General features: G+C 34.1%; 1 protein-coding gene across 6 annotated transcripts in view; it reads right to left on the minus strand.

The window, feature by feature from the left end:
• DGKB (diacylglycerol kinase beta) overlaps nt 1-23,890 on the minus strand; it is a gene marked incomplete at both ends in the record, with an annotated part of 639,446 nt that overhangs the window by 488,776 nt on the left and 126,780 nt on the right. For all 6 annotated transcript variants that reach the window (XM_082661792.1, XM_082661790.1, XM_082661789.1 and 3 more), the window contains 6 exons: nt 241-357; nt 440-528; nt 3,124-3,241; nt 11,404-11,523; nt 15,719-15,793; nt 19,044-19,093. In XM_082661792.1, coding sequence (XP_082517918.1) covers nt 241-357; nt 440-528; nt 3,124-3,241; nt 11,404-11,523; nt 15,719-15,793; nt 19,044-19,093 — 569 coding nt within the window. The remainder of the gene's footprint in view (nt 1-240; nt 358-439; nt 529-3,123; nt 3,242-11,403; nt 11,524-15,718; nt 15,794-19,043; nt 19,094-23,890) is intronic.

Below are 23,890 nucleotides of genomic sequence, written 5' to 3' on the forward strand. Positions count from 1 at the left end.
GTATTATCTCTAAGGTTGTCACTAGCTCTAAAATTCTCGATTCTATGAGGACAAATCTGACCTTGACATTTATCCCTTTGGGAGCCACACATGATATAAGAGGCCCCCATGAATTTATGCTAACTTGGACTTAGTCTAAAATTCAGGATGGCCTTCCAGGATAGGACTCATCAGAGAACATGGGATATACCATCTTCATCGTGAGTGAATGCTAGAGATTTATCCTTCGATGTTACTCACTGTGATCTGACACCAAACACAATGCAGTCCTGTCAAGCCCTGGTAACATTTAACCGTTTTGTGGCACTTATCACACTTGGTTGGGCAGTTGCCTTCAACCCAGTAATGATGCATCACCTAGAACACAACAGAAGCACCGTGGTAAGAGGAGGCATCCATAAACACCACCCTCAAAAAGCAAGCATGGCCACACACTTACATCAGTGTTCTTCTTGGACTTTACGTAAGTCTTGATGCAAGAAGGAGGTGCTCTAGCCACGCAGCGCTCATGGACTGTGTACTTGCAAACTGAAAGGAAACATGTACGCAAATTCAGAGCTAATCCTGGCCCTGATTGCAATTTTATACAGAAAGAATGACATTAACAGAAGCTCGTTTCATAGCCACTGCTCCCTAATCAATCCAATCAGCCACATCAAGGAAAAGTCCAACTCGACTGTTTTTACCATGGAATACAAAAGGCCAATTAGTACAGGAAATATTATGCATGTGAAGAACCAAGACTCCTCTATCATGGCAATAGCAGGAAATGCTTAATTAAATCAGGCCTCACTCAAATTTTTCACAATAATTCCCAGATGACAAACATACTAAAGACAAATTGATGACTGCCAAATGGCTTGGTGTCATTTGCTAGAAGGAAGAGATCTATATTTTACAAAGTATAGGCATGAGAGCAGCTGGCAGGCATGGGAATAAAAGCCCATGAGTTTATGCTATTTTGTCTATTGATTTATCTAAACCTTAAATGGCTGATTAGTCTATTTCCAGAGAATAGATTTCATCATATGCTAGGCCTTCAGTTAAACTTCATCCCTCATTGCCATCGTGGCACTGTTTGTCCAAAAGGAACAACCTTTGCTGGGCAGCATATTGTATATATATATGCAAAATTTTATATGTATCTGCAAATATGTATAGAAACACATGTACAAACATATATATGTGTGTGTATATAAAACGTATAATGTATATAAAAAACCAACACGTACACTTTATTGGCATCTTTAAACTACTTCATGGCTTGATTCTCAATATAACTCAGGGTCATATACAGATATTCTTTAATAAAACACTGGTTTCAAATTAAGAATTCTAAATGCATAAATACATAGAATAAAAATTAAGTAAAAAACAACCAAGCAGCTCTCTCCATATAACAAACAAAAATTGACCACTGCATGAAGTTAGAATGAAAATATAATATTTATATAGTAAAACTATTCCCAAACATCCACTTCTGTGATTTCCTTTGGCAACACTGAGGAAGAAAATGCAGTTTCTCTTCTCTTCCACGTTGGCAATAATGTTGAGTATTACATTTGCACACTAATCAGTTAAAATCTGTGAGCAAGGTTCTCACTCTTATATGATATTGCCCATGTTATTTGAGAATTACCATTTTGTTTCATAAGCTCCCATCAATAGACAGTACCATGAAAAATTATTTTCCTTAAAAATAATAAAACTTTGAAAACAAATTGCTTCCTTTGTACATGGAGAATGTTCTGGTACAAACAGCCTTTTAAATGTGCCCACTAGAAACTACCCTCTAAAGCGGCACGAGGTAATTTTATGTAACTTTATTGAAATCCTTAAACACGTAAGAAATCACTTAAAAGTGTACCTACTATATGGTTTTTAATGTAAAGTAAAACATCTGAGAGAAAGGCAACTCCCAAATATGCTACCAAACAAGCTGTTAGCTAAAAATAATATCTGAAAGTTATGTATTATATGGAAGCCAGGTAAAAAATTAGATTTAATATAAATGCACGAAAATGGGATATGTCTAATGAACTTGACAATTTCAGTAACTCCATACACTGCAGAAAAGGGCGTGGATGGACAACGTGCTGGACCAAGACAAAGTCACACTTTAGTGAGGAGGACTCAATATTCCCTCTGTTTTTTTTTTTTGGCGGTACACGGGAGACTCTCTCTCAACAGTGAGAGCACTGTTGTGGCCTCTCCCGTTGCGGAGCACAGGCTCCGGACGCACAGGCTCAGCGGCCATGGCTCACGGGCCCAGCCGCTCCGTGGCATGTGGGATCTTCCCGGACCGGGGCATGAACCCGTGTCCCCTGCATCGGCAGGCGGACTCTCAACCACTGAGCCACCAGGGAAGCCCTCCCTCTGTTTTAGCAGAGGCATCAGGGAATGCAAAAGTTCCTCAGGTATACATGTTGTTTACTTAAAACTTCTTAAGTGCCTTTTATGAATTGTTACATATACTACCAGAAAGTACGCCATAGAATAAAATAAGTATTGTAAAGATAAGTGTACCAAAATAAAAATAATGGCCACAATTCATGAACTGGCAACACTTTGGGTTCTAATATCCATTAACCATATATTAGATTTTCTTCGTTATAGAATTAAGAATCATGTGCCTGAGGTATAAGATTAGTGTGTATTCCTTGTGATTTCTTAGTTTGAATGGAAACTGATAATCAATCAATTATCTTTAAAAGACTGAAAGGAATTAGCTCATAATAGGAAGACAATGTGAATAAAGCGATAACTTAGGGAGGGAAAAAAGACAAATATGCATAAGATATAAATATGAGAGACCAATGGATATTTTCATAATACTCCCAGAAGAAATGGGAACCATGAATAAATTAAACTACAGTGGAAAAAAAATGGCTAGTGAATTGGGAAATGTCCCTATTTCTTTTCCAAGAAGAAGGTTTTCCAAAATTGAAGAAAGTTAAAACTAGAGTGATCTAAACCTTCAGAAACATACTTCAGGGAAAGATAAATCATAGGTACGGGAAGGGTCAGGTGATTTCTTAACTCCGTCTACAAATAGGACTATTCCACGAAATCAATCGCTTCTCACCAGAGGTGATGACATCCGGGCAAAGCAAACATACTCACAGGAGCAGCAGAGGCCCTGCTTCCCCACGCCGATCAGCATGTTCAAGCAAAGATTGCAGTAGGCAGGTTTGTTAAAGTGCTTGAGTCGCCACACATGCTGTCCGTCATCCTTCACATTCTGCACGGGACGCAAGAGAAAAAGATTTCACTTAATGAAGTAAACAGTGGAATATGTAAGTGCCAATAAAATTCAGAGCTGGACTGAAGCATTTGAAGACAATCTGTTATTTCATCTCTGACTTTCTCCAAGATTGCCACAGAGTCTAGAAAACTACATGTGCTCTAGTGGAATGAGATCCTGCTAACAAATATCGGATGCTATAGCAACCCACAAATTCTTGCCTAATATCAACAGTTCAACAGCAGGTCCCAACCATCATAACCGGCCGCCAAACTGAGAACTCCTCAGAACAGAGGCGTGTTTGCCTCACCTCTGTATACTTTAGTCCTAGCACAATTCCATAAACAAATCAGTGAATAAAGGAAGAGAAAATACTCTTGAGTGCAAGATTCTGAGAGATGAAAACCTTGACAGAATATGTTAACCCTTGCTTAATGGTAGGAATATGCAAATTTCATGATGGTGGTTAGCTCTTATAAGGAGGTAGAAGGGTGGGATGGGATGGGAAAGAATGACACTTAAAAGTAAGTTATTCATGATATTCTGAGGCTTCAGTTGGGGGATTCCTTATATGTTATAATTGACGCTAACATATTTTTGTATGTCTCAAATACAAAATTTAAAAACATAAACTTTTATAAGGCTCTAATTAAATTATTTTGCTTCTCTTTTACAAAATATGAATGATTTTAATCTCATGGAAAGATGGCAAAAATATTAAAACTATATTACTGTATTTATTTATAACAGTCTCTACCATTATTTGCCACAATAAAACCTTGAGTTCAATTAATTCACATTTTAGCAAAACGACTGTAATTATTATTTATTCTTCTAAGTAAAACTCTATATAATATTATAATAGCTATTCTCTATTAGATACATTGAAGTAAAATGAAATAATATGATGCTTAAGATTCCTTGCAAGGAGGTGAAGATATTAAATGAAGTTATTATACATCATTACTTTTATTACCATCATTTTCTGTATTAACATGTAGTCCTTGTACATCATATACCAAACTATATCAAACTCAGATTAATTTTAGACATTATTTATTGGTATTCTATAGAAACCACTGCAGGTCATGGTTTTTTAGGTTAGTCAAGTTGCCATACTTCTTAGAACACGTTGAGCTAATACTTTTTTGAGCACCTATTATGTGCTGGGGCACTAATACAAATTCTGTGGTAGTGAGACAGTACAAACATGTCCAGATCATTTTGTTTCTCTGGATAATAAAATATTAATAATCATGCTTCCTAACTACTTTTTCCTATTCCCTATCAAGAGATAAACCACCAGATTTGAAGTACCCAATTGAATCCACAGTAACTAATTCCTACATTAGAACCAGAAATGTCAAATTTGCATCATAATATGAAACATTAATGAAAATGCATTCTGGGAGATAATTCTCCATGGGTCTCTTGAATTTCTGCACATTTTGTAAGCAGAAGAACTGTCCTTTTCTCCAAGTTATCTTTTCAAAGGTGTTTGAATAACATACAGCCTTGCACAACAGAGATGTGCAGAGAGCAGGTTTCCTTACTGTCCGGTGTAATAAAGATAATTTCTCCCTTCTAAGCAAAGGTTTAGCAAGTTTGTTTACTGCGTATTATAAAAGATGTAGTTTCCCCAAGCCAGGGGTTCTGAGCTCTGATGTTGTGCAAGGCAATTACTTGGACCTCTCTCCATCACCCCTAAGAGACTTCATGGGCCAGGAGAACTAGCTCAGATGTGAAGCTCCTATTGCTTCTTTGCTGTGAGTAAACAAGTTTTTGTTTCTGACCCAGGCACTCATGTCCTCTGCCAGCACCCATGGAACTGTGGCAAGCTCACTTGTTCACGTGCAGGTAGGGCAACTCTCAGACCCTTCATGGTTCTTGACAATGCTCAGCTTCATTTTCCTGACAAAGAACTAACAAGTTCTCAGCAAAAGCACTTCTGCAGAAGGTGCCATGGAGGGGACATCAGAAGACAATGGTGTTTCAGGGTTTTTTTTCCAAAGCTTAAGAAATAGATTTTATAGTAATTTCTGAATCCAGTTCTGGTCTGCTCAAGTCATATGATTTCTAGTATCTTTATTATGTGAATGGAATGCTTTATATATTTGTTTAATTTTGCTATAGCTTCCAAACTACTATGTTTTAAAATTTCTATTCCTTCAAATAAGAGTAAGATACCCTGATGTTAAAAGTTAAAGAGGTTAATTTTTTTAAACATATTGATAAAGTTAGCATTAAGTATTAGTTTAAATAATTAGATTAATGCTTAAAAAGACATTTTTAAGTGAAAAGGAGAAAAGAAAATTTAATTTTCATATGTATTACTGTTCTCATAAGCCTTGTCATTTTATTTTTAAATGAGTGTCCATTACATGTGAATAAGCCTTCTCTTGTTGAAGAGCACATATGGACTAAGTTAGCTGGCATTTTCCTTATCAAAAAATAAACAAGTCTGAACGTGGGTGTTCTGTCAATCAGAACACTTAGCCATGTTACAGGCTGCCACTGATGCACAAATCCATTACCCCGACATAAAATGCTCTACCAAAAAACAAATTAAATCACTTTATAGCTCTTAGCCGGATACATTGCCAGAATATTCAGAGGATGAAATATGTATGTGACTTCAAGAGAAGAAATTGAAACCAGGAGCCAACTACTTCTAAGCAGCGCAAATTAAACGCCAACGCTATGTATTTTCATGTCTTGTCTTGTTTGTCTTATTTAGATGGTAAACTTACTGGGGAAGGGGGAGACTCTGTCCCTTACTATATTCTATCAGCCAGTAGAGCATACGCCTCTTAGTACTTCTACTGCAAATAAATATTTATTGTCATAGAGAGGAATTCATTTTTATAAAAAAGCAATGAAGAGGGAATCTGGAAGGCTTGATTCCTGGCCTCTGATGAAAATGTGGATAAGCCATTTCACCTTTCTTATTTTCCTCTCTAATAAAATGAAAGTAACCACTTTCCTCACCCAGGCCATGGTGTGAGGTTTCATTATACAATACCTGTGAAGTCAATTTAGCTCCTCAGAAGACTGGTGTTATATAAACAGCAAATATTATTACCGTCATTGGGTTGAGTTGTGTAACATCCCAGTGTTTCAGCCAAAAGATTTGAGAAGGATGTTGGTAGGTTTATGATACTTTATTTCATAAAAGTTGTGTTCTACTGTTTTTTACATTACCAGACATTATTCTTAATGAAAATTTATTCCTGATATTTAGTAAACACTGTATTTTATAATGAAGCAGTTCAGTTCTGTGCATGTGTCAGAGAAACGTTTAATGAAACACAGGCAAATTAACACAGAGAGGGAGTGCCAGGGTCTTCCTCGCCTTCTAATCCCTTGTAAGTCAAAAGGAGGCTTTGAAGGGACGAATGCTGTCTGGAAAATACTGAAAACTATTTCATTATCTTAGTGATTTCTAAAGTATTAGTTTTTTCTGTAAATACCTCAAAGATTGCAGACAGTGTTCAAGTGAACTAGGGCTGTTATAAATAATATCATTTTTTTCGAAGGACCTCAAGGAGAAATTTCACTGATGTCACAGCCAAAATGCTCCCATCCCCCTGCCTAGCCAGGTCCCTGTTTCAACTGACCTCACTTATGACACATAGAAGAGCTAAGGTCGCACATGGATTCCAACTCAAGAAATAAGTGCCGTTAAATTACCTTACTTTTCTGTTCAAGGTCTCCCCAAAATTATAATGATAGGAAAGAAACTGTTCTTTTAGACAAAAAGATGAACTATATCAAGCCTGAGGAAAGAGAATGCAGAAAGAAGTTTTAAAATTCTGAGTGGAGCTGCAATCAGCTGCCCATCTCCAGATCCCACTTTCTGAAGTCAGGCTCAGACCCTAATAGTCTTAAGGTTCAAATGCCATTTCAACTGTCAGTAGCATCACGTGGTTATTTTCCTTGAATGACCCAGTGTGGAATCTCAAGAATTGTTGCATTTATCCAGCTTCATAACTCCTTTCTAGATTGTGCAAACAGCAGAACAACATCTTAATCAAATTAAATTTTAAAAAATAGAGTGTGAAACATTAGTTTTCCAAATATAGCTTAGTCTATTAAGAATACATCATCTTCTGCTTTCCATCATACTCATCAAGGGACACATTTCATCAGAAATCAGGAAGCAAACCAAAGAATTACTTCTACTTTATTGAATCAGGCAAAAAACTGTATCCTAAAACATTTCAATCAATGGCAAAGTTTAAACTATATATAGGGATTAAAGACCAGGACTCTGAGAACATATAGTGAAATCAACATACATAACCTTTCAAAAATCATACAGGCCAGATTTGGGCCCAACAATCCAACACTAAGAAGTGAAGGTATCCTTATTTTAAGCCAGGCTCCTATTTAAATGTGTATTCCTGTTTTTATGATAATACGAATTCAGGAATTTTCCTTGAAAAACCTAATAATGATCCAAGATTACAGATTTCAGGAACTGGAGCATTACTAATTATCCTGTTCATCGAGGAAAACAAATGTTTGAACTGAGAGGATATCAGGAAAGGAAAGTGATATTCCTGACTAATTTCTTTTTACATGTCCAGATAAGATGACTGGCAAAAAAGTGACCTAGTTAGTTAATAATCAAGCCAGGGTGAAGGCCAATTTGATAACGTTCACTGCCACTCTACTATCTCTTCATTAGTCCTTATGTCTTGCTGGGGTGGTCTAATTGAGCTAAATTGAAAAAAAAAATCAGATTTCTCTTTCCAAGATAATTTTAAAACAGTTAACACTCATTCTGTTTGTACGACAGATTAATGATAGAATAACTTGGGGGTCAGCAAAACTATGGCCCTTGGGTCAAATATGGCCAGCAAGCTATTTTGTAAATAAAGTTTTATTGGAACACAGCCCTGCTGTCATTTAGGTGGTGTCTGTGGTGGCTTTTGCACTGTAGTGGCAGAGTCTAGCAGTTACAACAGAGACCTTATGACCCACAAAGCCTAAACTATTAACTTTCTGTCCTTTTACAGGCAAAGTTTGCCGATCACTAGAGCAGAGTTTATTGCTAGATACAGTTATTTAAAAAAGAAAATCATTTTCCTTCAAAATAAGATTTTTTTAAAAAGCAATTCTTCACTGAGATGAATGCTGAAGGAAGAATGAGTAAGTCTCAGGCATAAATTTTTCATTGTAATCAAAATCACATATGCCACCCAAACACTCGATTTTACTTCAGATGTAAGAGACTATACCATTTCATACTGGGTCTCATGAAGTGTGAAGGACTTCTTGTAAGAGAAAGGAAATGACTTCTACTCCCTAGCATTTGATAAAGAATTAGGTTCTGATAAACTACAATTCTGATCCTAGCACCACAATGGGTATTAGGTAAAATAGAGTACTTTAAAAAATTCTGTTGATGGAGAAAAATGAACTACAATAAAATCACAACTGCTCTGCCTTACATTGCACGTGAGGACTGCTCTCTCAGGGCAATATTCTTATCTGGGTAATTGGGCTAATACACCACGGTCACTTTCAAATACACTGTGGTATTTAACATGCACTATCAATTAGCATCTACTCCCTGAGCTCATAATTGACAATAGACAAGAATATATAGGACAACATAACAAGACAGGCCTCACAATAAATGGCTGAATTCAACCTAAAGCTTCTAGATTTCCAATCTTATAAGCAAAAGTGGGGGGCGAAGTAGGAGGGAATGACACCATGAATCAAATTCTCTACAGGTAATAACAAAACACATTTACTGCCTACAGAAAAGGAAATAAATCTCAATTACTAAAAAAGGCCCTCATCACTCAGTTGTCATTGTGTCATTACTGGTTTGTAAAACACCTACCATGCCTGGGAATTAAAAAGCTGTTTTTAACAAATAGATGCTCTGATTTGTGATCATAATTACATAGATTTTCCATCTTATTAAAAGCCAATTTTAAAAACATTATTGACTTATTCTTTTTTTAAGAAGTGAAGAAAATACTCTCAGAATTGTTCTTCACAGGGGAACCATCCAACCTCATATCCAAGTTGATCTACAAATGTTAACTAATGTAGCCCTGCCATCTAGTGGCCATCACTGGGAACAAAACTTTGGAACACAGCTTGGGTTTCTTTGAAACCCTGAATCGATTTCTCCTATTAGCTCCAAAAAAAAATCTTTTAACGAAAAACATAAAATATAAATCTAAGAATATGAATATAAAGTAAATTATGTATCATTAACCTGATGGACATTAATGGCAAAGAATTGTCATTCCGTTGAAATAAAGTTACTGCTACACTAGAAACTGATGAGGTACATTGTATTTGTTTAAAATATTTTTAGTTAAATCCACATAGATTTGTGGACTATATTTACCAATGCTATTTTCATAATTTCACAAATATATGTATTTATGAATAAAACTAAAGAATTTCTAAGTAATATTTTCCAAAAGAAAACATTATTTCAAAATCTTTCTGTGATATTAAAAATATAGATGACTATATCTCCATTACTTACTTCTTTCATTCTCTCATGCAAGAATTTCCATAAATATATAGAATAAAAACATTTTATCTTTAAAAATATAAAATTCCCTTTGGGAACCATTATCAATAGTATTTCTTGAATAGTCATTTGTCAACTATTTTTCAGTATAGAATATACACCAAACCTTACAAAGTTAACATTTAGTCAGTTTTCTTTCTGTTTTCTCCCAACAGTCTGATTTACATATGCTTTTGACACAAGGTATATTAAACAATAAACACATATTTATGATACAGAGATATATAGTAAGTTATTACAAAAGATACTAGGTTATGTATAGTATAAGAACATCAGATACAGGAAGTATTGCTTCATTAATTTGTAAAATGTAGAAATATGTATCTATTAACAATAAGGTCTATATTAACTTTGTTTTAATAAATTATTTACTTTAAGGGTAATTTCCTATTTATCATCTATTAGTAATTTTTCTTTTCCTTCCTCTGACCATGTCTAAAATCCCATGGGCCTCATGAAGGCTAAGATTAACCTGAATGTAAACGAATTTGAAGATCCAGGTGAACTGGAGACAAATTCTACCATCTGAAACCCATGTATATATTCCCAAACCCATATGTAAATATGTACAAACCTATTTTTATATACTCTCACATGTTTTACAAACACAGACTGCAAGATCTCTTGAGAACTGTCTTTAAAAAAAATTGGTGTCTTGAGTAACTGTGGTATAGTCTTGAATCTGAAAAATCATTATTGCTGGTAACAGGAAGCATGAAAAATGTGGAGGTCAGCAGCAAAGTGGTGGACATTACATTCTTGCATCTCAAAACTCTAAATATTCTGTGTGTCAGGGTGCTCTCCATCAGTAATACTCTTTGAATCTAAGTATAAATTTTACTATACTCATGTTATAGTTAATTCTTATTTATTAAGCTAAGTATAAAAATCTAGCATTGACTCATTGGATTTTTAAATTAACTATTACTAAAATTCACATGAAGCCGGGGCAGCAAGATTTGGACTCTAAGTCACTATCATATCACATTCTGATCTTATATGGATCTACTTTATTCCCCAAACCACCAGTTTTAAATACCACTGGAGGCAATGATATAAGAGAACTTCGACAGGCTTAGAAGGAAGAACGTTGACAGACTGTTGATATGTAAGGAAAACATTTACACACACACACACACACCACACACACATGCACACGCACACACACGCATATATACTCAACTACCTCTATATATAATTGGCTCCCCCAACTATGGGTTTGGTTATTAATAAAATAGATCATCTTCATGGGGAGGGGGAGCACAGAATGCAATAATACTGGGATGTTTCTTGCATTAGATAAAATAAGGTCAATGTTTTCTTTTAACAAGATTGCACTTTAAATAGTGGAAAAAAAGAGAGAGATTATGTATTAAATAATACGGTAATACCTAAAAAGAATTAATATATTTGTGGCAAGTATTACTATACAAGGAGTTATTGTTAACTTGTACTGTGACATACGTATTAGAAGCAGGCACTCACTATATACTTAATGGTAGAAAATAGCCAGATGAATTTATAATCAAAATGTATAAAAGAGAACCCCACTGACTTACCACCAGGCCACCCCCTCTCTGTAAATGCTTACATTTTCTAAGCCCAGGAGCACAAGAAGTGGAATTGTTGTCATGCCTCCTTGAATCCATTCCTCCAGAGAGACTGTTCCATCATGATCATAGTCAATTTCTTCCATCATTTCATGAAGAATCTGGAGAAGAGGAGATGAGGAAAAACTTGAAATAAATCAATAAGATAAGTTTCATATGACACAACAAAGTATTGCACTGAACTGGTTATGATAAACTGTGACTAGCAGCTAAGTAGAGAGTTGAGGTAAATATCTAAATAACTCGGTACCATGTTAATCCTATCGAGCATATAGTAGCTTTGCTATGATTTCAAAACCCTGACTACTTACACTGATCAGCTTTTATAAATAAACGCTTAACTTATTAATATTTTGTCACTGGATGGTACAGCTTAAACAAGAAGGTATCTCTAAGCATGAAAGTGATCTTTAATTGCTCTCTCTAGATTACTTTAAAAAATTCAAATATATGCCAGACAATGACAGACCAAATTAACTTCACGGCAAAGAGCTGAAATAATTCTTCGCTAAGTAGTGTGGGGAGGAGGAATTAAGTTGCTTTTAACTGCCTATCAGAACTTAATGGAGCCAAGAAGTTAAACAATCAAATAATTTTTTGATTAGATTTCTTTTCTAAGGAAGACTTGCACAGAGTGTCCTAAAGTGTTCTCCGTAGTGTCTGTTTGTAATATATTTATCTCTCGGCTGCATAGCGCTAATATTAGCCGTTAATTCAAAGGGTTGTTGTGAGGTCAAAGGTGCTAATACATTATAAGTATCTTTGAAGAGTGTCTAGCATATATAGTAAGTGTAATATAGGTGTTGTTAGTGTTATATTAGCAGAAATTATATTTGCTAATATATATTACCCAAACATATTACCCCTGGCTGCTGGGAAGGCAAAGTACCTCCCATCTAATGGCACCAAAGTGGCAAACATGGTAGAATGCAGTGAAGGAAGTAACTCACCACATTTATCTAATATGGAGCTTTTAATCAACTTGAAAAAAGAAAGAAGTACAGAGAGCATTAGAAGAAAAATTTGAAAAGGTGCAATAAATGGAATAACTTGATATGTGGACAGAAGTATTATTTGCCTCAACATCCCTGAACTTAGTGGATTGGTGTCTTTCCTCAGCAACTTTTTGAATATCAGATTATTTTCCTTCATTGAAACAAACTTATCTATAGGTAGCGGAAAGAGACTCTTTGGAACAAAGTGATGTTGAAATAATTATTTCAACACACTCAAAATGAAAGACAAGGGAAGTCATTTAGAATTGGGCAAAATGGCATAAGGTCTCATTAAAAGGCCCTCCCCCTTGAAGACACTCTGATGAACTAGCAGAAATGAACAAATGAGGAGAGAAGTAAAACACAGAGTGTTTGTTTCAGAGGGCTGATACTTTCATACTGTACTTAATAAATCTAATGGTAGAACCTGGGTTAGTTTTTAAAAACTCCCTTCGAGGGCATCTCAGTCTACCCTGAGCCATCAACCTGAAATGTACAATTCTCTTCAGTTATTATGCAAACTTACCAGGAGTCAGACAACGTGTACAAATGTACACATGTGTTTAAAATGGGGAGAGCTGCTGAATCATCAGGCAGGATGAGGCAGTTACTATGACAGCAAACAGCCGTCTTTTATCTTTACTCTTTATACTGTCCACAGAAAGGGCAGACTTGTCAGTATGTGTCACAAATGACTAATAATGCTATATAGCTTTTTATTTGTATTTTCCAGTAGGTATTTGTCCTAATTAGACTGCCCAACCACTAACTGTTCCTTCTTTAGAGCATCCAGATCCCTCTTTTCTCAAACCCCCCACCGCCAAATATGGTGATGTGGTGGTGCCTCCTTCTGCGCTCCAAGCTGATTGAAAAAGACCCCCTTCCCTCTATTACTCCAGTGAGGACAAGAGCCTTGATTGATAGGTGACTTATATTCACATGAACATAAAAGTGCATGTATCTTTTACATTTACAATGTTGTGTTTTACATTAACATAACCAGAAAAGGCAGCAGAACTTATGAGTCCTTTGATTTCAGTGAAAATAGTATTAAGATGAATCAAACGGTATTCTTAGAATTAAATACGTTACCATCTACTTTATTATTTCATATGCATGCTGCAATTTTGTTAATGATACCCGCCACTCATCATGTGCACAGCATGTGTGTTTCCATGTTCAAAAATAAAAAAAGGAAAAAGAAAAATCAGCTGAGTTAAAACTTGGAAAATCCTAATCCCAGTAAGAAAGGTGCTCTCCCTTTCCATGACATCGCATTGACTTTGTTGTACTTTAACCGCATTAGTTTGCAAAGCAAGGGAAAAGCTATCAGACCTCTCCTATCACATAATCATGCCATTACCTTGCTGTTGACTGCATAAATGTGAATTTATATGGTTAAATAGGCTCTTTGAATTCATACAAAATGTAAACCATTTACATAAAATTGATTTGTATTTACTTAATTAATGTACAATATGCTAAACTTAGTTGGTTTCAAAGAGAAACTAAAATCAATAATATTCTCCCCCAAATATTCCTGTGGCCAAAGTAAAAGTTGTGAATCATGTTTGTTTTAATACACATTTGAATAATGTTGTAGCTTTGGTATAAATCTATTGAAAATAAGAGGTTTTTAATGCTCTTATAGGCATTGTTAGATACTATTTCTTGAAACAATTTGATTAAAGTTTCCTAGCTCAATCTTTAACTAGCTGCAGAGTTTTGGGCAAGTAACTAACATTTTGGGGCCTCCCAGCAAGCCCACTCCTGGGCATATATCCAGACAAAACTATAACTCGAAAAGATATATGCACCCCTATGTTCATAGCAGCACTATTTACAATAGCCAGGACATGGAAGTGACCTAAATGTCCACCAACAGATGAATGGATAAAGAAGATGTGGTACATATATACAATGGAATATTACTCAGACAAAAAAGGAATGAAATAATGCCACTGGAGCAACATGGATGGAGCTACAGATTGTAATACTAAGCGAAGTAAGCCTGACAAAGAGACAAATACCATATGATATCACTTATATGTGGAATCTAAAATATGACACAAATGAACTTATCTACAAAACAGAAACAGACTCACAGACATAGAGAACAGACTTGTGGTTGTCAAGGGGGAGGTGGGTGGGGAGGGATGGATTGGGAGTTTGGGGTTAGCAGATACAAACTATTATATATAGAATGGATAAACAACAAGGTCCCACTGTATAGCACAGGGGACTATATTCAATATCCTGTGATAAACCAGAATGGAAAAGAATTTGAAAAAGAATGTGTGTGTGTATATATATATATATATATATATATATATATATATACACACATTCTATATTCCCCAAATGGGAATATAGTTTTATATATATATATATATATATATATATATATATATATATATATATATATATATAACTGAATCACTTTGCTGATTCAGTTATATTTTTCTACTGAATCACAGTAGAAATTAATTTCTACTGAATCACAGTAGAAATTAACACAACATTGTAAAGCAGCTATACTTTAATAAAATAAATGAAAAAAAATTGGGGGTCTCAATTTCCTCATCTGTAAAATGAATAAAATAGTAGTATCTACCTTGTAGAGTTATGAGCCTTAAATAACACATGCAAAGATAACAGTGCACTGTGCATAGTAAACCATCATTAGTGTCTTCTTAATCGCCTTCATCCTCTTTTAGATTGAATATTTTAGCTATTTCCATATAAGGAAAATCATGGCGATCATAAAAAACATGTCAGTTCTGACTTTTTTGTGGCATGGTATGACCTTAGCAGTGTCATCAGCAGCTTCTGTTCACCTACACCTATATTAGACTACCATGCAAATTAATTTCCATGAGGAAGAAAAGCAAAAGTTATTATTACTAAGGGCTTCAGAAAACCACATATACTTTTTCTTGTTCAGAATCCACTTCAGCTATTGATTAGAAATAGTAATTTAGAGTTATCAAAAGACATATACGCACTATTATATATAAAATAGAAAACTAATAAGGACCTACTGTATAGCACAGGGAACTCTACTCAATACTCTGTAATGACCTATATGGGAAAAGAATCTAACAAAGAGTGGATACATGTATATGCATAACTGATGCACTTTGCTGTACACCTGAAACTAACACAACATTGTAAATCAACTATACTCCAATAAAAAATTTTTAAAAATCAAATGCCAGTAATATATTAGGATTGCAAAAAAGATGAAAGAGAAAGGGGTCTTCTAGAATGTAGCCAACAGTTAAATCATTCCTATACCTACTGGATTAAGTTCAGTGACGTCCCATTCAAGGTACTCTGCCACATGCATCATCTGACTGATGATATTTTCTAGTTCCTGGAGGAGAGGGAAGGGAAGGGGAGCGAGGGAAGGAAGGAGAGGGAAAATGAATACAAGGTCTTAGTAAGTTCTTCAACTTTGACTTACAGGAATTGATTTGTTCAACATGTAGCTCAAAAACTAAAGGAGTGAGATGATTAATTTTACATAAAAAGTAAACATATACCTCTGCATTTTAAAGGCCTACTTAACTATACATAAAAGAAGAGCCTAAATATACATTCCTTTGTACTCTGTCTAGAAACCTTCACCAGAAGAGGGCACAACTATACAAAGAAAGGTTTTCTTCCAGGAGATTTTTAAGAAAATTTTTGTTTGGAAAGCAGCATCTGATGAAAGTAGGAACCTGCATATTTTCACAAAAAGCTGTGATTTTTAAGTACTGAGTATCCTGACCCCACAGCTTGAAAACAGGTGTGGAAGGGTGGTGGGAGGAAGGGTTTGAGGGCAGCTGAGAGTTTTATTTTTATTCTGATACACTGAGAACGTATACTGACGGTTCTAGCCATTTACTGGTAAAATTTGCTCTGCTAGAGGTGCGTTCAGGTTACGGTTTGGAGGCTAAGTGCATGCAGAGTTTATTTTATGAGGGGATAGAATTTTAGTCTGAATATTCACATTCTTCTGCTCAACGTCAAGTCTTTGAAGAACTGCTGGTTAATATATATGCCTTGGCTAAATAAATTATAACATTTTTTCATACCGATTTATTTAATGTTTTAATTTTTCTGTATCTTCAGAAAAGATTAAACATACTTTGTGAATGCTAATAATTTTAAGGGTAGTCCGTCCATGACAATTAAAAGCGGTATTTCATAGTATGATAATTTAAAATATAAGAAATATAAAGAATAAGGCTTGAAAGTATATTAATAAAATTTATTCTACTAAAACCTCTGATCTAATGTACGTGGTTAATATGCATAAAATGAAGAAGAAAATATAGTAAAAGAGGGGTTTTTTTTGGGGGGGGGATTCATGGATCCTTCTGAGAAGCTGATGAAAGCTACACTCTCTCTCTCCAAAAATATATATATGAAATCATGAAAATGTTATATAACACAGGTCATCCCAGAAACAATGCAAATATAAATGTGTTTATTACAGATGTGAAAAATTTTAAACACTAATCCCTTGCAATTAGAGGCTAGAATTTGTGTGTGTGTGTGTGTGTGTGTGTGTGTGTGTGTGTGTGTGTGTAACTAATCTTCCAGTTACTTTATCTTTGCTTATATATGCCTTAATGGTTTGGAACCGTTAAAGTCTCTGGATATGTTTGGAGGAACAGAAACTATTTTTGGTGGACTATTGTGTACACATGTGGTACTAGATAAGTCATCTAACCTCTCTAAGTTTCCTCAACAGTAAAATGGGTATTCTAATAGTACCTAGTTCACAGAGTTGCTACCAAGATTAAATATGCTGTTATATGAAATACATTTATCTTATCTGGCACAAGTGATCAATAAACATTAACTAGCATTATTAGACATACTGGTCATTTCTCAAAGTATTAATTTTCTTCTGTTGTGTCTCCAGTATATGAACATAGCCTTTAAATTTCAAAGACAAATGATATCAGAAGGTGCGCTTCCTACCTGACAGTGAAGGAAATATCCTGGGGTAGTAAGTTATATGGAGAAAATCACAGAAATTAAATCCAGACCTTTATTTTAAAAAAGACTAATTTAATCATAAACAAGCTTATTTATCCTCAGCTCATTATTTAATATTGGGAATATAGTTATAAATATTGCTAGTAATCTACTATATGTTAACCAAAAAATGGCCAGAGACCAAGAACAGCATTTGACTAAATTTTCTACTCAGCTGCCAACCCATGGCTAAGAGCCTAGTAAAGAAACATTGTTTTAATTTAATTAAAAAGAAAAAGAAAACAAATCTGCATTAAAAATATAATTTGCATTAGTGTAGTCAGAAATGCTACAATGAGCATATTGACATATGTAGAAGAAATCTAAACTTCTAGCCGTGAAATGCTACCAGAAAATGAGCAAATGTATCATGTTGCTTAATATTCCTAAGTGGAAAACTGAACACTACTAGGCACTTAAAAATAACAGCATTTGAAAAATTAGAAAGACCCTAACATAAGAAATCCCACAATCACAGCATCAATTCAGATTGGTGGTCATTTCCTAGAGTAGGAATTATATATTTTTATCTCTCTCTGGAGAAACGAATGCACCATTATCCTACTCAGTGTTACATAAATATGTCTCTAACTTCACTGCTTTGCTTGTAACAGTCTGTTTGAGTTCTGCCATAGAGAGACATATCAGATGATGAGAGAAACTCATTATCAGAAATAATGTTTATTTTAATCAATATTAAATATATCAAAACATTTCTTTTTACATGTACCTATGTACTTCAAAATTTCCATAATGTGACACTTACTCTTTTGTTAATATTCTTATATTACCTTCATGGAACAGGACATGATATAATATACAAAATGTTAAATAGAAAATACATCATTGGTGGAAACTCAGATGGATATACTCAGGAGGCCCTGATTTGAGAACTAAGAGTCTAACTTCTCCTCTGAAAACTGTCAATGATTTGCATATACTACAAATAAAATAAACATTTAATTATTACTTTCTGTGAGATGGTATTTTTCTTCTATTGTTTTTTATGAGTAAAATTATAGATAGAGTGCAAGTTGGATTTAAAATCGGATGAGAAGGGAAGTTTGCCAAAGCAGTTTTAAATATAATTACCCATTTCATCAACATATGTGAGTAACAGTACTTAAAAAGTGGGAAAATAATAAAATGATTGAATCAACTTCGTAATTCCTTTAAATTCTACCTGTATTCTTGATATTTTCCTATATATGTGTGTATATATATATATATATATATATATATATACATATATATATATACACACACACACACACACACACACACATTTTTTTTCTTTTTAGATCAATGGTCTCATCTTTCTCTTACATTTTATTCACACAGGGTTGAAGTCTTTTTTATCTTTCTGTACATAAAAAGTCACTTTTTTGTAGTAAAATTATTCAATAGAACAACTGTAATCCTAACAGTTTCCTCAGATCACTTGCTTTCAAAAAGTCAGATGATAAAAATGCTGTGTGAGTGCATGGAAATTATATTGTATCTTCTATGGTAATAGCTATAAATTTATTCATTGCATTTTTCAGAACAAACTACTCTGAAATTTTCACAGAAAATTTGAAGAAAAAAATTACCGAGCTGTCCAGGAAGCCATTTCCATCCGTGTCATAGAGGCGAAACATAACTAGAAATAAAAGAGGTGTTGAAAAAAAGATTATAGGTGAGTAAGATCAATGCTAGAATAAGGCATATTCTTTAAAATTTATTTTCTGTCAAAAACAAATACTACTAAATCCCTCCCCTCCTCAAAGCAATTGATTTTGGGACCATTTCTCAAGCTTAAAGATGAATTAATCATTAATAAAAATACTGGATATCAGATATAAATTCTACCAATTTTTGTTATATAGCTAGAAAACACTAAAAAGTGCTATTGTTTGTTCAAATTTGTATTACAAGATCATTAAATGGAAATTCAAAATAACAGAAGAGAAGGAATTCAGAGTCTGAATATTAAAGGACAGAGTGGATAAGAAGAAATAACTAATTCAGAGGTCTGGAAATCAATTATAATTTGGAATCTACCATCCACTGTTATGTGAGCTTAGTCAAACGCTGTTTTCTTATCTATAAAATAAGGATAATCACCCTGTCATAAGACACACATTTGTTAGGGATAGGGGTTAAGAGCTACAAACGACTATGCATAAAATAAGCTATAAGGATATACTGTACAAGACAGAAATATAGCCAATATTTTATAATAATTATAAATGGCGTATAATCTTTAAAAACTGTGAATCACTATGTTGCACATCTGAAACTTACATAATGTTGTAAGTCAGCTGGATATATGTATATGTATAACTGATTCACTTTGCTGTACACCTGAAACTAACACAACATTGTAAATCAACTATACTCCAATGAAAATTAAAAAAAAAAAAAGACACATTTGTTGTGAAAGTGAGATGATACACACAAAGGTGTATCAAAAGCTGTAGGTCACTACACAAATATAAGCCATTGTTTCAATTAATCCTTAAGCAGTATGGGAAAGGAAAAATTACTGCAAAATAAGGGAATTTTCCTGATAGGGGATGCAAAGACATAAATGGCATTATTATCATGGGTATAATGGTGTATTTGTTTAAATCGGAGATGTAGTTTCATAGGGTAACCACTCTTTGAACTAATCAAATGAGGAAAAAGACACTATTGGCTCTGTGCTAGAGAGCTCAGGAAAGCAGGATGGCAGAGGTCCATGCCTGGCCTGAGGATTCCCTTGTATAATTCACACACCACCAGGAGACTACAGAAGAGGCTGCAGGTGCCGTTTTGAGATAAACAGAGAAGAATGACACAGCTGTAAAAATAGAGGAGTGGAAATGAGGGTTTGTGTTGGGTTCGTATAATTTCCTGGAGAGTCTTGATGTCTGAAGTCTATAATATCAACCAAAGACATTGACAACTAGGAGACATAATTATGCAATGACCTTAATCTGTAACTCATTGTTATTTTTATATTTAAAAATAAGTATTATATTTCAAAAATTCTAAGATATTTATAAGATGCAAAACTAGTCTGCACATCACTAAAAGGAAGAAAATGCTGCCAATCTAGCTAACGTGTTCTATTCACTGTAAAATGGAAACAGACTTTAAAGATGTTGAAATGTAAGTGGAAATGTATACCTATTGAATTAAAGGATAGAATGTTAGGTTTGCTAAAGAATATAAATATCTTGATTTGCAAACCATGATAACTGTTCTCTGTTATATATTAAATGAGAATAAAATTCAGAAAGAAAGAAACAAACAAACAAAAAAACTTACCACAACATGGATACTAAGCATTTCAAGATTTTCTAGCATAGCATAAAATGGTAAAAATACCTTTTTAAGTGGCAAAAATTCATACACCATTCAGAGAAGGGGTTAAGTACCAGGAACAAGGCAAGGACTTCCAAAACCTAACTATATTTTAGAATGAGGGATGCTTGTGACTCTGTTAATCCTTATTGGAGTAAATGACTGCTAAACCATTTCATACAGCTCAGGTATATGGACATTTACCTATGTCTACTGGTAAATCTTGTTGGAAACATGAGCTCAAAGACGTACACACAAGTGGGGTGGGTGTGTGGTACCTGTCATTCATTTTGGGCAGCATCTGAAACATCTTCCTAAATTCTGAAAGCCAGACTTTATAAAGCACAATAACAGATGAAAGGCCAGATACCTTCCTTTACTAGCCTGACTTGAAAATAGGGTTTGCACATGACCCAGCCTCTACCAATCAGAAGCACAAGCCCAGATGATTAATCAGATGCTAGTGATCCAAGAAAAAAGGGGCTTCACAGAATCCATGCTGATGAGAGGCAGCAGCAACAGCAGTAATCGAAGAAAGGGGTGTGTGGTAGGGATGGTAGCACTGAAAGGTGCTCTGTCTGTCCACAAAGAAGCAGTAATGGGTTGTCATATGTATAAGAAAAGAGTTATTAAAACTATCTTTACTTACAAATGATATGTTTGTACCATTAGAAAATTCTATTGAATCATCAAAAAGAATTGGAACGTATATGTATACATATTTCATATATATATAAGAATTTACATTATGTATATACGTATTAGAACTTATGTAACTGATATGTTATCTATATCTTATTATTAGAACATATATCATATGTATTATATCTTATATTAGAACTTATATAACTATATAATTAGATCTTATATAACATATAGGTTATATGTTTTATATTAGAAATTATATAATGTATAAATATTAAGACATATGTTTATATATAAATATACATAAGTATATGTATTTAGTGATATGGTCAGATTAAAAAGTCAGTTGCAGTTTTACATACTACTGAAGAACAATTAGAAAATGAAACATAAAACATATCATTTACAATAACATCCAAAAACCTAAATATATAAGATAAATTTATCAAGAGTTGGACAAGACCTCTGTGCAAAAAATATAAAACTTCACCAAGAAAAATTACAGAAAACCTATATAAATGAAAAGATGTATTATGTTCATGAATTGGAAGATTCAATATCATTAAAATGTAAATTCTCCACAGATTGTTCTATATAACAGATACAATCTCAATAAAAATACCAGTAGCTTTGTTTTAAATATTAACATGGCTGATTCTAAAACTTATATAAAAATAAAAAAGACTTACAATACCCCAAACAACCCTGAAAAGGGAGAACAAATCAGTAGGATTTACATGACCTGACTTCAAGAGTTGCTAAAGATCAAATGAATCAAGATAGTGACATGCTGACTAAGGGCTACACAACACAATAATGGGAAATAGGAATATAGATAGAGATCCACACACTTATGGTCAACGGGGACAAAAGCAATTCAATGAGATAAGAAAAGTCTTTTCAAAAAATGATGATGGAACAGTTGGATGGATATTCATATAAAAAAAAGTACCTTGACCCTTACTTCACACCAAACATAAACATTAGGTCTAACAGAATTTTAACTTTAAAACTAAAATTTTTTGAAGCTAAACTTTAACATTAAATCAGCGCTATAAACCTTCTAAAAGAAAATACAGGACAATATCTTCATAACCTCAACATAAGCCAATATGAACCATCAAAGATTTTTTAAAAATAGGTAAATTAAACTTCATCAAAATTGGAACTTCTGCTCATCAAAAAGAAAAAAAGAAGACTATTAAGAAAATAAATAAGCCAGCTGCAGATTTGAAAAAAAATTTTCAGAACACATATATTTAACAAAGGACTTGTTTCTACAATATATGAGCAAACCCTAGCTCAGTAATAAAATAGCAAACAACCCAATTAGTAAAGAGGCAAAAAATCGAACAGATGCTTCAAAAATGGAAGAGAGGTGAGTAGTCAGTCATAACAAAGTACTCAACATCATCAATTGTAAAGAAAATGGAAATTTAAACCACAATTAGAGACCATCATATGCCTTCTAAAAAGACTCCAGAATTCAAGTTTTTTCCCCAAGACCAGTCTACCAAAGCTGCTTACCTTCTCAGCCTCTCAGGTGCCTAAGAATTTACAGTTTAAAAATACTGGCAAAAGCCTGGCTCCCTGCTCCCAGAAATTTAACCCACAAATCCAACTTGCCTTGATAATTTCCTAAAATTTACAAACAGATTTTTTTTAAAAAAAATTGAGTTTAAATGTTCTAGTTGTTTCTAGCAGAAAAGTTGGTCTGAGAACACTTTACTGTTGTATGAAGTAGAAGCCCTAGTATATTTTTATATTAATTTCTACACACATTAATAGGAGTTAATGGCTATCTATAAATCCTGTCTAATTCACCAAGGAAAAAAGTTGGAGAACTTTAAGTTCTAGTTAATAATTATAGCAATAATAAAAACAGTATACATATATTGAGCACTAAGTATCTTGTAGTCTAAATCTCACCAATTATAAATCAATGATAAAACTTTCCTTTGATTCCGATGCGAGAGAGGAATTCTAGAACTTTAGTTTTCAGAGGTAAGTCTACTTTCCTAATTTAAAATTGTAGTGGGGTCATGCAAAACAAGAAATATTGAACACACATAGTTACATTGCCTTTCTATTGAAGGTCCACTACAGTAACAGTAAGGGATGAAACAGGCATAAACCCACAAGTACAAAGAAAACGTGAGAGGAGACAAGAAAAATAAAATTTTAGAAGCTGGAAAACATATGGTGTCCGATGTAGAAACCTGAGAAATATAGACGTAAGCTGGTGGTAAAGAGGAGGCGCAGATTCACACAGAAAAGGAAACATAATCTTCATGAAAAGAAATTAGACCTTTAAACACTACCCCTCACGGCTTGCACCTGAGGGTATGCCAGCCCTCTACCTTAAAGAAGACTGGATCTTTGAGCTTTTTAGCAGTCAAGCGACAGGGACTCTGAGTTCAGGGTACTCAGGCATTCTGATGGTAGGGGTCCAATACCAAAGAGT

The sequence above is a fragment of the Grampus griseus genome (assembly GCF_964374135.1).
Source record: "Grampus griseus genome assembly, chromosome: 9".
Taxonomy (NCBI): domain Eukaryota; kingdom Metazoa; phylum Chordata; class Mammalia; order Artiodactyla; family Delphinidae; genus Grampus; species Grampus griseus.